The sequence below is a fragment of the Haliotis asinina genome, chromosome 11, assembly GCF_037392515.1.
Source record: "Haliotis asinina isolate JCU_RB_2024 chromosome 11, JCU_Hal_asi_v2, whole genome shotgun sequence".
Taxonomy (NCBI): domain Eukaryota; kingdom Metazoa; phylum Mollusca; class Gastropoda; order Lepetellida; family Haliotidae; genus Haliotis; species Haliotis asinina.
The window spans coordinates 22474523-22489485 of NC_090290.1; the positions used below are offsets into that span (position 1 = coordinate 22474523).

Genomic DNA, 14963 nt, shown 5'->3' on the forward strand with positions numbered 1-14963 from the left:
AGATGGGACTCAACCGAAAAAAGTACTAGAATTTGTACTTTACTAAGAAAGTGAAATCCCAAATATGACATATGTTGTATGTGATACCTCATCAAAACCAAATGAAATATTATGGAAATTAATTCACTTTTAAAACAAACCCCACTCATTCAGAATCAAGTTGACCACGTTAGCATTTTCAGAATGTCTGCTACATAAACAACAGTTCAAAATATCACTGATGTATGTGTAGTGGCCACAAAATTTCCTAGTTCTGTGGTGAGGATTTGAATCACGGACATTGTGATCGAAAATCAGGCGCCTTGTCCACATGACCAAAGAGGTTAACCCCGTCATCAAGATGACGAGATATCATCTGTGGGATGACTCCACACCCTGTCACACATTCCACTGTCAACATTCTGATCCAAAATCGGGCATCTTGTCCACATGACCAAAGAGGTTAACCCAAACTGACAAGGTATCATCTGTGGGATGACTCCACACCCTGTTACACATTCCACTGTCAACGTCCCAGACTGTATAGTTTGGTACTGAGGTTTATTCTGCTCAAATTTGACTTGAACATACTCAGCTTTACACTGGGCGCCAATGTAGTGGCCACAAACATTCACAATCCTGTCCTGGGATTTGAACCAAAGACCTTCTGATCCTTAACCAAAGAGGTTAACCTCATCACAAGCTGACAAGTTAAGGATGTCACCTGTGGTATGACTTAACGCCCTGTTACATATGGAATGATTGTTCATGAGAAGTTGTCCAGAAATAATATGTCATTCAACACAAATGATAGCAATCTATGTCTTTTTATTATGCACATGATTTAAAGAAATATATTCCGTACACAGATGTCGGAAACCTTTCACATATCTAACATTTTTTTATGCGTAATTGCTTTGCTACACTTATATTTCAATTTACCCATATATGCAGACTACCTGGGGCTCTGCAGTGCAATCAACACATGGTAGGGACTGTCAAATTAGTATCCAAACTGTTGGTGCCACTCAAAACTAGTGAGTGTAGTTTTTATGCTGCTTTTCAGTATATTCAAGTAATATCACAGTGGGGGACACCAGAAATGGGATTCACACACTGTACCTGTGTCTGGAATCAAACCTGGTCCTTGGCTTGGTGAGCAAAAGCTTAAACCACCCTTTGCAAACTCAAAATAAAAACGGAAAAGAATTACCAAAATAGCCACAACAAAGACTTTAACTATTAGTTTTCCATTTATAGAAATGTCAAATGTAAGCTACAAGTATACAAGGAAAGATTAAAAGAAAGTGTTAAAGGTTAATTTGTCAAATAACTCACAAGAATAGTAACCACAGTAGTGACCTATGGCTTTATGGTAGTGGTTTCACAGTAGTCACTTTGTCCATGCATTTATGATCTAGTTCTACTTTATCTGATTGTTTGATTGTTAAATACTAAACCATGATATTTAATAAAGCCAACATGAGCTGGTGACAGTCAAGTTGACGAGATCTGATCTTTATATGAGTACATTTGAAGATTATTTTTTGCATAGTTCTAGGGATGGAATTTAAAAAAATAAATTCATCCCACTCACTCATTCACTAGCCATCTCTTTCAGCAAATGAATGACTGGTTGAGTGAGTGGTTGAGTATCTGAAGTCAGTGACTGAAGAGAGTGGTTGAGTGGGTGGTTGAGCGATTGAAGTGAATGAGCGGTTGAGTGACTGAAGTGAAGAAGTAGTTGAATGATTGAAGTGAGGGAGTGGTTGAGCGTGTGGATGAGTGATTGAATAGAGTGGGTGGTTGAGTGATTGAAGTGAGGGAGCGGTTGAATGAGTAGTTGAATGATTGAAGTGAGGGAGTGGTTGAGTGAAGTGAATGAGTGGTTGAGTGGGTGGTTGAGTGATAGAAGTAAACGTATGGTTGAGTGAGTGGTTGAGTGATTGAAATGAGGGACTGGTTGAATGATTGAAGTGAAGAAGTGGTTAAGCGGGTATTTGAGTGATTGAAGTGAATGAGTGGTTGAGTGTGTGGTTGAGTGATTGAAGTGAGCGAGTGGTTGACTGATTTAAGTGAGTGGTTGAGTGACAGAAGTAAACATATGGTTGAATGAGTGATTGAAGTGAGTGAGTGGTGGAGTGAGCAAGCGGTCAAAGCATGTCATTTGTCAGTTTGATGTGAGTGGTAGAGTGGGCTAGTGAGTGAGATGTCCAAGCAAGACAGCTTGATGTGGAATGTAAACATAAAACATGAAGATATTCAATATTTACAGCTTTGATACTAACAGAAGAAGTAGCCAACAGTGAATTCTAGTGTTGAGGTAATCTGGTTATCAGAAGAAATAACAAAACCACAGATCACTATTAAATACTAACATAGTAATCGAACAGACAATAAATAAGGTGGTTATTGACAAAAGTAACAAGACACAATAAATCCTGTTTAATATTTCAAATGCCCTTGTACCAAAGTTAATTCTTTTAAATAAGCTATTCACAGGAGGATATTAATTATTTTGTCATTAAACCGGATATAATCATAAACTTTCCAAATCCTTCTTGCCTCAATTAGTCTGTCATCCAGACCCAAGGATGTTAATTAAAAATGGAGTCAAATTCCAGCTGAGAATGATTGAGCAAGCGTAGATTACCTAAGCTCTTAATATTGATAGATGACATTGACAAGACTACAGAAATTCCTAAAAATTAGAGAATTGCAGATTTGGTTAAACCTTGAAATTAGGAATTGGTCCAGGCTTCTCTCTTATTTTTCTTTGAATCTATACATTTTTAAATGAGCTGACTTTATTACAAGGACAAACAATCAATCTATGCCACAGCTAAACAGAAAGCAGAGTTCATTATTCCCTTGGTGATTTATTCATGTCAAGATAATTCCTAGGTTTTGCCTGAACACTAAACAGGCCACGTATAAGATACAGGATGATCACCACCTTGTGTAAGTTGATGATAGATGTATGGTTTTATGGTCACTACTAATACTAAGCATCAGGTGGTCAAGTTTTAACTGTTCCCAGATCGCCCCCAGTCCTACATAAATCATCAGTAATTAAAGAACCATCAAAACAGAAAAAATATGGGTTTTTTTCACATTTGTATCTTTAATTTGTGTAGTTAATATATGAAAGTGTGAAATATCTGTTAAATTAAGCTTGGCTGAACTGTCAGAGTGATAGGGACTTTACTGAGGAGAGAGTTGTAATTCCTCAACGACTTAATTAGAACAGACCGTGGCTTTAGTGCAAATTAGTGTGCAATGATTTTGTATTACAAGGACACTTTTAAAATGGCCATTTTGAAATTAGACTTAGCTTCATTATAAACAATACCTGACATATATAATAATCATTTGAACTAGTGCCATCTAATTGCCATCTAATTGCCATCTAAGTCCGATCTATTGGTTTCAACAGATATTCATGGTTTAAGTTTTGCCAGATTTTACGAGTCAAAATGCTTTTACGGATATCCTTTAATACCAATGTGAGTTATTCTGACATACGCTATTTATGGATATCCTTTAATACCAATGTGAGTTAGTCTGACATAAACTATTTACGGATATCCTTTAATACCAATGTGAGTTATTCTGACATACGCTATTTACGACTGTGTAAATTTTAGGGATACAGAGTAACAGCCTCGGAACATTTTTTCAAATTATTATTTCTGACAGTACTTTAATATGGACATTTCAGTATGCGAGTGGAAAGAACGAAGTGACCTTAAAACCGTTTTGAATAGTATTTGCTATGTCATCTTGTGTGAGACGAAGGGGGACTAGCTAACAAATAATCAGGGTACGCTAGGTGTGAACAGACAATTTTAGGTTTTCAGGGTTCCCATGGGGCGCTTTTCTGCACTGCAAATATTTGAGCAGTGGTTACAGTGTCAAGTCCCTTACGTAAACTGGACTGAATGAATGATATTAAAGTAACACTAGGAATTCGCAGGCCAATCCCATTTTGAAATGAAGACTACTTCTCACTGTGCTAAGTTATAAAGAAATTACACAGCATGAAGTTAGTCAGAGAAATCACTTGAATCAATCACAAAAAGTTCCAGAACCAAACAATGTTCATGATTTTTTAATTTCAGAGTTGCTAATTTCAAAGAAGGATTTCCTCTGTAAAAATATACATTTCTTGAAAGCCCCCAAAATAACCAAAATGGATAATCGTTTGAACTTTTCTTTTGTGACCTCATTAATATCCCAACAACAGTACAATTTTAACTGTAGAATACATGCCCTTGCAAAGGACAAATCTGTTGTATAGACCCTGAAGCAAATATATCCAAAAAAAACCCATGCAAATCTGGAAAATGGGGCAAGATTTCCACAGTTTCAGCTGAAAATGAAGAGAGTTTGTGGGCTCCTTTTCATTATATTATTTTTTCAAACTATGAACTTTTTTAAGTAGTGAGTAAGTTTAGTTTTACGCCGCACTCAGCAATCTTCCAGTTATATGGCGGCGGTCTGGAAATAATCAACCAGACAATCCAGTGATAACAAAATGAGCATCGATCTGCACACTCTGGAAACCAATGACGTGTCAACCAAGTCAGCAAGCCTGACCACCCTATGCTGTTAATCGCCTCTTACGACAAGCATAGTCGCCTTTTATGGCAAACATGGGTTGCTGAAGGCCTATTCTACCCCGGGACCTTCACAATATTTTTTTCTGTAAGATATGCTCATTTCAAAGACTAATTGTTATTCAAAATTAAGTAAGGACACACATTCTCAACTTGAATCATCAATTCTGTGTAGCAACACGCCTGGCAGTAATCAACAATACTTTGAAGAACGAGTGGAGGATTAGACATTCTCTTTTTTGAACGTAACATACAAAACAAATATTACTGATTGTTTATTGTTTACATGACGCCAATCTAAATAACAGTCCAGTCTGAACTACACAAGTCCATTAGTCACCTCAAGCACATCCTTGATATCTTCATAAATAAAATAACAAAATTATTGGGCAATTATAGATGCATCCAGGGTATAGTAGAGATTTATCAAACATACACCCTGGAGATATCTGGGATGCCTCAAGCTTGATGAAGACAGCTCTTAACTCAGATCTTCATGGGTGGTAGAACCCACTAGCTGTGGACTTACAAACATAATCAAACTGAACTGGGATTTGAACCACTTCTTGAAAGAAGGGGTTGCTGAACACCAGTTCTAACCCACATCTTTAAGTGTCACATCCACAAAATACATAAGTACTTGATGAATGCAGTATGCCGAACATAGCGCCACTGTACATGGGAACATGACAGCATCACGCACATGCTGACAACCCCCTTCAACTTGGGGGGAAACTTAAGGTGCACACCTCGTTCATAGTGCTGTCTAAATCACAATGTAATGGCGTCCTATCTTAAAGGGCATCTTCTCCGACATCCTCTTGATACAGAAGATGCATGATAATACAGCTCTAGAGACTGAAATGTGTAAACAAAGTAAAATATGCAGGCTGGTCATGCAACTATCAATTATTAATATGTGCAAAACAGCCATCTACTCCTTGTGTCCTTGCATGATGTCTTAGACTACCAATGGTTCAATGGCAATGAATAATCATTTGAAGAAAGAACTACACAAATAAATAATGGCACAGTTGTCCCAAGACTGGCATCCTTGGATACTGACTTATGTAGACATTCATACACAGGCTTAACAATTCCAGATTCTGCAAAGCAAGGCCATTGGTGTTTGAAAGCTGTGGATCTCTCAGTTGGTTAAAAGACAGACATCAGGAGATTTTACAGAAACTTCAGTCAATTTTAGATTCAGAATCACTGAATCATGCTTCAAAATCCTGATTTGTGTCCAAACATTTTGTATGGTTCTTTCTGATAATGTCTTTACCACTCACCTTTTCTCGTCATGTTTATCATTCACACAGCTAGCACCTGATTTCTTAGTGAGAGTAACTGATTGTACTGATGTCTGTGATGAGCTATATAACATTCAGACACAAATGAACCAATGGCCATTAAGTTTATTCCAAATGGATACAAAACTTCTTCTTTAATTAAAAAGTTAGTTTGTCAGTTTAATGAGGTAATGGCTGCAAAAAGTGTCTATTTTTGAAGACACTGCCATCAAAATCAATAAACTTCAAGGCAGAACTTCCACAACCACTATGTACCTATATCATCATTGTCATTAGTAGGGCTGGGATGGGTAACCCGGATACCCAGGACAGGTGGGTAATGAGTCACACCCGTGTACCCGTCTGAATATACAGACCTGTTACTTTCCTGTGACTAATAAATTAATATTAACTGTAATATGCTATTCTTTCATGATTAAAAGGTTGTATTGTCTTGGAAGATTTTGACATGTACTGTCACTTCTTTTGAACAAAATACATGGTCAAGATATTGAAAAACTCAAAATTTTAGTGTCTGAAATGGAGAATATATTGCCATTTCTTATAATTTTGATGTCAGGAATTAACATAACATAACATAACATAACAGGGCAGGGCAGGGCAGGGCAGGGCAGGGCAGGGCAGGGCAGGGCAGGGCAGGGCAGGGCAGGGCAGGGCAGGGCAGGGCAGGGCCCCATCACAGTCTTGGTCACTACATGACATATTCTAGTGTGACTGAAGTATGCAATACTGCAATACAGGTAATACTGCACAGACTTATATAACTTAATTATTACCTCTTTTTACCTTTGACACCTTTATTACCCACTTCAGTATAGCTGCTGATAAGGTGGTGGTTGGTGTTTTGTTAACACTGCAGCTTATCTGGCACATTAAAATACTTCTTTTTCATGATCCACTGACACAGTTTAGATATTTTAAACTATTATCAATAAACAACATTAAAAGTTGATTTCATTCTCACAAACCCATCCCAACTTTTTGCACATTCCATTTAATGTTGGTCAGATTCACAGAGAGGGGAGTTGGGTTCTGCATTGGTTTTAGCAATATTTCAGCAAAAACTGACAGGTACACAAGAAATGGGTATCACACATTGTACCCATGTAGGGAACAAACCCAAATGTTACGTATCACATGCAAACAACCCCACCAGGTACCGATCCTCATTTCATTGAAAATGGATGGGTGGACACAGGAAGACATGTCTCTCCACAAGGGTAACACCCTTGTACCCTCTGTTCAAACAGTAAAAGGGTGCCTGTAGGATGAGGCAAGACAAGATCCCCCCTACTACCACCACCCCCTTCCCCTCCCTCACCCTCCAAAATATATTTTCTGAAAATGACTAAGGCTACACTGAAGATTTGGGGAGGGGACATTGGCGCCCATGTAAACGGCAGCTGAGTCAAATGTCGACTGTGACCAAGTCTTTGCAAATATCAGCTTAACATCAAAACTTCACTTTTTTGAGAAAAACATAACTTAAATCACATGTCCATTTGTCAGAAGCAAGATATCCAAGATACTGAATCCACCAACAACACCATTATTATTTAAATGAACAAAAGCTGCTCCAGCTGATTCCATAGGTTTCCAGACAAACAAGTCTCTCTAACATGTCACAAAAACCAAAATTACAATCTGACATGCGTGCAAGGTGCAAAGGATGTTCCAGACGTTTCTCCTGAATGTACAGAACACTGACAAAAGTCGGAAATGTTATTGATTAATAATTTCTGATAAACACCCCCATCTTGACCCTCATAACGCGGTCACGTGCGTCAACGTTTTGCGCGTCAACAACTGAACAAGACGACAGTAACTCGCGTTTTCGGGTAAAAGGGCTAACACCTGCAATTTTTCCAGCAGATAAAAGCAAATCACGCTACCTGTGCCAAGCCAAAGACGTCAATTTCGTCATCGATACCGCAGACCTCTTGAACAGGAGGCATGTTGAACAGATGCATGTGCTCCTTTTCTACGTTAACCTCAAGCAAAATATGGTCTTCAATTTCATCAGAACTCCATGATCCGCGATGGTGTCGACACGCCATTTTCAGTAATGTCTAGTTTCAAACACAAACTCGTAACTTAACCACGCTTCCACTCACTGCAAACTTGACACCTACTTACATTATGACAGCTCTTGAAATAGGGTCTGGTCAATCGCGTGCTGCTCGTGAAAAATGATCACGTGGGGAAAGTTTTGGTGTGTCAATCTTTACAACCGGAATCGGTTCTTTCCAAATCGGGTGGGGCTCCATGCGAAAACGAACACCAACGTTTTTCGTCCACATTCGCAGGCCTCGTCATATTTTATTTGCCTTTAGGGTAAAAATGCCAATTTCAAAACTAAATGAGAGTAATATGGTGTGAAAAGGAACTTGGTAAATGAACACTTGATAAAAAAGTAACTTGTAGCCCCATAACCCTGCATGTTTAAAATACTTTAATCTTGTGTCGAAAAATGCAAATCTGTTGAGTTTAAGCAAATACCATGTCTAATATGCCTTAAAACATCGATTTTATATTTAAAAGTGTTAAAGCAACTATATAGAAGACATGAAACTATGTGGGAGTATTTTTAAGTGGAGAGAATACACCTGCGTCTAGAAAAAACGTTTGGATCATCACTTGCTTTGCATGTTATTAACTCCCATCTGAAAAAAGAACATATGATCAATATGACTTGAAAATGAGGGTGCTTTCTTTGTTTATGTGAAATAGGAAAAATGTGCGCTGATGACACGTGTATTAGACTTGCGCTGTCCGCTTATTTAGACTTGCCTCTTTGAAGAAAGAATTACTAACTGTCTATTCACGTCCACTAGCCTTGACTAAACGCTAACAAGCCAACGCATGTATATATGGTAATATATATCCTTAAAGTCTAGATTACCAAACAGTAGAGGACTAAGGACGCCAGTCTGTTAGACGGACAATGTGTTTATTATTCATATTCTTTCATTAATTATCAATTAATATACTTAAACTACTTAAACATCAAGTTATGCAAGTTTAGTATTTAGCCGTAGTGTGGTGAAGGCCAAACATATAACAAAATATATACATCTCCTCATGTCGGCCTGGACACATTTACTGTTTTATGACTGACCATAGGAGTCATGGCACGTACGAGCATGATTTTGATACAGACGGATGGTTTATTGTTTCGTGGATGCTTGACCTCAGTCGTTGAAAACATGCCATTTGTATCACTCACGTTAAAAAAAACATTCACTGCGGTAGTTCTTTTAAATGAAATAAATCTGTCATCGTCACAGTTCGAGAACCTGGCTGCTGTGAGTAGGTATTATTAAGCAAGCATTTGTGTCAAACTGATTTATGAAATGTTTGTCAGAAATCATGTATATCCCGTGCGAGACCGAGGGCACAACATGGACTTTTGACTAGACACTTAACTTTGGTTAAACATTAATGAGTGAGTGAGTATATTTTTACTCCACACGCAGTGACATTCGGGCTAGGTATGACAGCGGTCTGTAATTAATCGAGTCTGGACCAGATAATCCTGTGATCAACAGCATGAGCATCGATGTACGCTACTGGGAACAGATGACATGTGTCAACCAAGTCAGTGAGCATGACCTCCCGATTCTGTTATTCGCCTCATGTTGCTTGCTGAAGACCAGTTCTAACCCGGATCTTCACGGGTTTAAACATTCAAGAGAATGTTATAAACTGAGATAATTACATACCTGTTTGTGTTGTGCTGATTTATAGAACGAGTGATAAAATATTAGATTTCAAAAGTCTCGACACACACTAATGTGATAATCTATTTACTATCCACGAGACCCGTGAAGGTCCCGGGGTAGAATAGGCCTTCAGCAACCCATGCTTGTCATAAAAGGCGACTGTGCTTGTCGTAAGAGGCGACTAACGGGATTAATGGGATCGGGTGGTCAGACTCGCTGCCTTGATTGACACATGTCATCGGTTCCCAATGACGCAGATCGATGCTCATGTTGTTGATCACTGGATTGTCTGGTCCAGACTCGATTATTCACGGACCGACGCCATATAGCTGGAAGTTTGCTGAGTGTGGCGTCAAACTAAACTCACTCACTCACTACTATCCACGATTTGAAATGAACTCTAGCACTTGAGAGTTGGTACCTGTTATCTTGACAAACCTGCTAACAGGGTCAACATGACATTAATTTTACCGTCATAAAACGAGAAGTCAACAGTGCGTCAAGATCTGCTCACACTCCGGTTAGGCTAGGTGCAGTGATGATAGCATAACTAAGGTGGTCGCATGGAACTCTGGGTAGAATGGTCCTGGTGTCTGTATCACGTAAACAATGGTCTAGAGGTTCTAAAACGCTAGCCAAATATGTCGTTCGTGTTATTAATAGGAGTTCGTTTATTTTGAACCGTATGGATAGCGTAGGTAAATATCGGTATATAAACAACTGTAGGATTTGCATGTTTCTATGCGAAAAATAACCGTTGGATGAGGTTAAAGAAATTGCTAACCCGCTCATGTCTGTCGCAGTAGTTAACACTTTCTTGTGACCAGTTATCACTTTCTTGTGACCAGTTATCACTTTCTTGTGACCTGTTATAGCCAAATGTTTCATACCATTAACTAAAATGGACAAATGTTATTTTGAAACCAAGCAAGGCGTTCAAGTTTTAATGTATATATTGTATAAACTTTAAAATATTCCCGAAATGACGTTAAAAGTGAACTCACTCACTCCAGCAAGATATCTCATATCAAGGCATCACGATTATCCATGGTTTGTGGTTTAAACCATAAACATAACAATCTTTGTAGAAAATGTGTTATTGAACCACGTCCTATCTATGTGAATAGACAATATGCTTGGTAAGAATTGCCCTTCTGAAAAGAATCGTCATTTTGGTATCTGAAAAGAAAAATTATTGCTTGAAGCAGTCGTAAAATATGTATCGCCACATAACCATTTCACTGCTCTATCAAACGGGTCCCATATATAATGGGTGAGTGAGTGTAGTTAAACCCTGCTTTCGGCAGTATTCCAGCAATATCACGGCGGAGGGGGTGTCATAAATAGACCTCACTAATTGTACCCACGTGAGAATCGAACACAGGTCTTCGGCGTGCCGGACGGACGCTTTAACCACTAGGCTACCCTACCACCCCGCGGTTCAAATATAATTATACGAAACTGGTATTGCGCTGTTGAGAGATTTACCTCCAAACACGCATGTCCGTTGTTCGTTTCATGTACATTTCAATGACAGACAATCACGAACGATTTCATGTGAACAACTAAATATCCCTCCCAAATATAAAGAAGAAATTTTCATTTTGTGTTTTGCATTAAATGCTAGAATACTTCTAAGTTGTGTAATTAAATGAAAGCTTTAGTGTTCAGTGATGGCCTTGTGTTTTAATATTCGTGATCTCTGAGACAGCGTGCGAATGAGTGAGTTCAGTTTACGCCGCTTTTAGAAATATTTCGGCAATATTACGGCGAAGAACACAACGAATGGGTTTCACACTTTGCACTCACGTGGGATAGCCCAATGGAGAAAAGCGTCGCTCGTCACGCCGAAGAACCGGGTTCGATTCCCCATTTGGTTACAATGTGTCAAATCCATTTGTGGTGTCCACCCTGCAGTGTTATTGCTGGAATATTGCTAGAGGGGGCGTAAAACCGTGCTCACCCACTCACTCTTTGATCGATCGGCTTCTAGAAGCTGACTAGAAATAATAAAGTCAAGAAATGGATGGTAACTTCTTTGCTAATTGATGTGACGCTTTGGTACATATTCTTATACCGCGGTCGCTCTTTCTTAACAGAAGGGTGAGGTGGGGTACCCTACATGTTGAAGCGTCCGCTCGTAATCCTAAAGGCCCGGTTTTGATTCGTTTCGTGAGTACAATGTGTGAAACCCATGACATTCCTGAAACTTTGCTAAAAAGGCGTAAAATCATACTCACTCACTCGCTCACTTGATAACGGTATAGGAATCAATATCGAAACATCTCATCACACGTAATAAAGACACTGTCATCTATCGAGCCTCTAGCCTTTAATGTTGCTAATAGGATTCCAGTAAATGTAAAGACATATATAGAAAAGGACAGCAATGAACACACAAAGAGACAATGGCGTTGCCCTGGACTTTAGACTTTAAGTGCGATCACCGATACATCCTGGGTATGATCGATTAAGATCATATACTGGTATGTCGTAAAATAAACAACACCACTGAATGAGAAATGACACAGCAGTATCGATTCGCTGACGCGTCAATTTACAATGCAGTTGAGACGCGGTTGAACAATAAGGATTAGCTTCATATAAATGGTGAAATTGATTGACACACCCATGACGTAGCTGGAACTGAAATGTACATTTGGATAATGGCGGTCTTCAGCCCGTCGCTGTGGTTATCGCTTCATGTTCATAAACAGTGGAAAACATCATCAGTTGGCAGGGTAGCATTAGATCGGAAAATGAACAGTCAAGTTAAAAGTTTTAAATCACAATTGAAGCTGGTGTTGGTATAAATTGGCGGAAATATTTTCTGGTTAATGAATACAAACCGGAAATGCAAGTCCGCACAAGTCAGTCAGTATTTTAAAAAGGAACATTCACTATAATAACATAGACGTGGAAAATGTAGACAATGGTGTATACGAAATCGGTGATCTCGTCCAAGGAAATAATGCGTTTTCTGTTTCTTATCAGGGATTCGCTCGTGTGACACTGAAAAGGAATCGGTTTATGGTAAAATAAAACTACCACAGCTTCATCAACCAATGAAATGTTTTAGAATCTTGTTCATTTCATTTATTGCAGGTATATATACCAGGCAGAGTTTGATTTGATCATGAATGAGGAAAGTTACGCAGACCCCACTGAAACTGATTGGTATCGTTGGTTTCTTACAGAAACGAATAAAGAAAGTTATTTTACTGCTTGAAGTAACATGCGACACACTGGCTTATAAGCTGCAGTAGTGATAGTGATCCATGTCGCTCATACTATCAACCACTGGTTTAGATTTTGAATTGAATTGAATTAGCGACACACTCCACAATAATGGGTTGCCTTTATTTCTCCCACTCACTCAATCAACCACCAACCTAGCCGCTGAGGAACTTATCTTCTTTTTTTTTCATTGTTCCCAAGATTAGCCACCGATGAACTTGTTTACAGTCTCATACATCCACTCACTCCAACGTAAACCAATCACCCATCACCCATCACCCCAACCCCAGTCTCTCTCCCACAATCAATCATAACCCCACCCACCCTCACTCTCCTTCCCCTGTCTCTCAAACAGTCCCACCCCACACTACCCTTCTCTCCCACTCTCAACCACTCCCCCTCTCTCTCCCCCCACCCTCAGTCACCAACACCCCTTCCATCTCTCTCGCTCTGACACAGAGTTCACTAGTACCTGTTACTGACAGTGTTGCAGTGTTTGTGTTCATATATCTATAGGTTAACATCTAACCCTCTGGCGAAGCCATGACCCCATGTGACCTGGCTAGCTCGTGATAAATATGTTATTGAAGCTAAGTATGATTACCGTACCAACTCTTTCAGTTTCATCATCTTTTATACAGTTATTAAGCAGTCTGTCGCTCAGGCTGATGGTAGGTGAGTGAGAGGTGGGAGATTTGCATAATAATGCAGATTTACATAATATTTTAGCGTTAGTGAGATAATCCCGCACTGTTTTAGCGTTAGTGAGATAATCCCGCACTGTGATATTGCTGGAATGTTACTCAAAGCGGTGTAAATGTTCACTCACCCACCTACTGACCAACTCGTTCATTGACTGACTGACTCACTCACTCACTCTCACTCATCTAACTGACGTAGGAGGCGACGTTAGCTACTTTCTTGATTAAGTTTGTTAGAATGCTAACAACTGAAGAACCATGATTATGGTAAATTTGAGATTCGAACAATGGCCGTACGTTCCTGCAATTACTAAGGGAGGTAACTATGCAGGCCGAAAAGCAGAGCCTTGTAAAGACAACGTTCTCAGAACCAACAAACATAGGCTGCTTCCGTAATACCCTTTTATAAACAGTTAACAGGGAAAGGAAATCATCTTGGGCATTTTCAGTTCTAGTTGTAATTAATTTAAGTCCAAATAGGCCTCATTACAAAGGACCGTACTGTTCCCAGATTAACAAACATCGGGAAACAGTGCTTGACGTCTTGATAAAAAATTATCACCTTCAACCATGTGCACAGATCTCAAATAATATTCGTTCGGAATGTTAGGTTCCGGTTTAACAGGGGTCTGGACAGACAGGATCTGGTCTGGTTCCCTGGTTAGGCTGCGCTGGGGATAGTGCAAGCGCAGCTTATCCCGGCAACCAGACTAGATGTTACATGTAATCCAGTTTCAAGGAAGTGTGTTACGGTGGAGGTAATACGGCAACCATGGTTAAAACGCCTGTTTATTTAATGCGCAATACTTTAAAATCACTTTACTTGCGTGGAAGCGTTTTGGGGACTGATCTTGTAATCAGACTCAAGCATCTCTAACAAGTGTCCATTGATGTACAAGGATCAGGTATGCAGAGCGTTATTTATTTAAACGCTCACCGGTTTGGACAATTTGCCAAAGCCATTCCATTCATCTTAGCTGAACGCAAGCGCCGATACGAAAACGTGTGGGTGTTAACGATTCGTGTTCAGTAACCGACTAAAATCGGCATACGAGTCAAAATTCTTACGTGGTGGGGTAGCCTAGTAGCCGGGTTCGATTCCCCCTCCTGAGTACAATGTGTGAAGCCCATTTCTGGTGTCTCCAGCTAGCCGTGATATTGCTGGAATATTGCTAAAACGGCGTAAAAAAGACTCACTCACTCACTGACCCACACTCCCATCACCCACAAAGAATGCATGAACAAATTAACTTCCCTCCACCCTCTTTCTCCTTGGCTAAAAAATATGAGTGCGGTTTCGATTCCAAGGTTGCCATGATTATGTTCCTTGGTTTCTTGGTTTCTTGGTTTTCCCTCACTGAATCGGTGCTGGGAGTTATCATTCACTCGGTG

The 14963-nt window shown here is 39.4% G+C and overlaps 1 protein-coding gene across 3 annotated transcripts in view; it reads right to left on the bottom strand.

Moving 5' to 3' along the window:
* LOC137256365 (5'-AMP-activated protein kinase subunit gamma-1-like) overlaps positions 1 to 14963 on the bottom strand; it is a 372719-nt gene that overhangs the window by 339986 nt on the left and 17770 nt on the right. The window contains exon 1 of one of the 3 annotated variants that reach the window (XM_067794191.1): positions 8048 to 8119. The exons of 1 other annotated variant lie outside the window; for it this stretch is intronic. Coding sequence is in view for 1 of the 2 variants with exons in the window: in XM_067794185.1 (XP_067650286.1) it covers positions 7804 to 7968 (165 nt within the window). In the remaining variant the exon portion in view is untranslated. Of the gene's footprint in view, positions 1 to 7803; positions 8120 to 14963 lie in introns of those variants that run through there. One more of the 3 variants, XM_067794185.1, reaches the window with a different exon arrangement.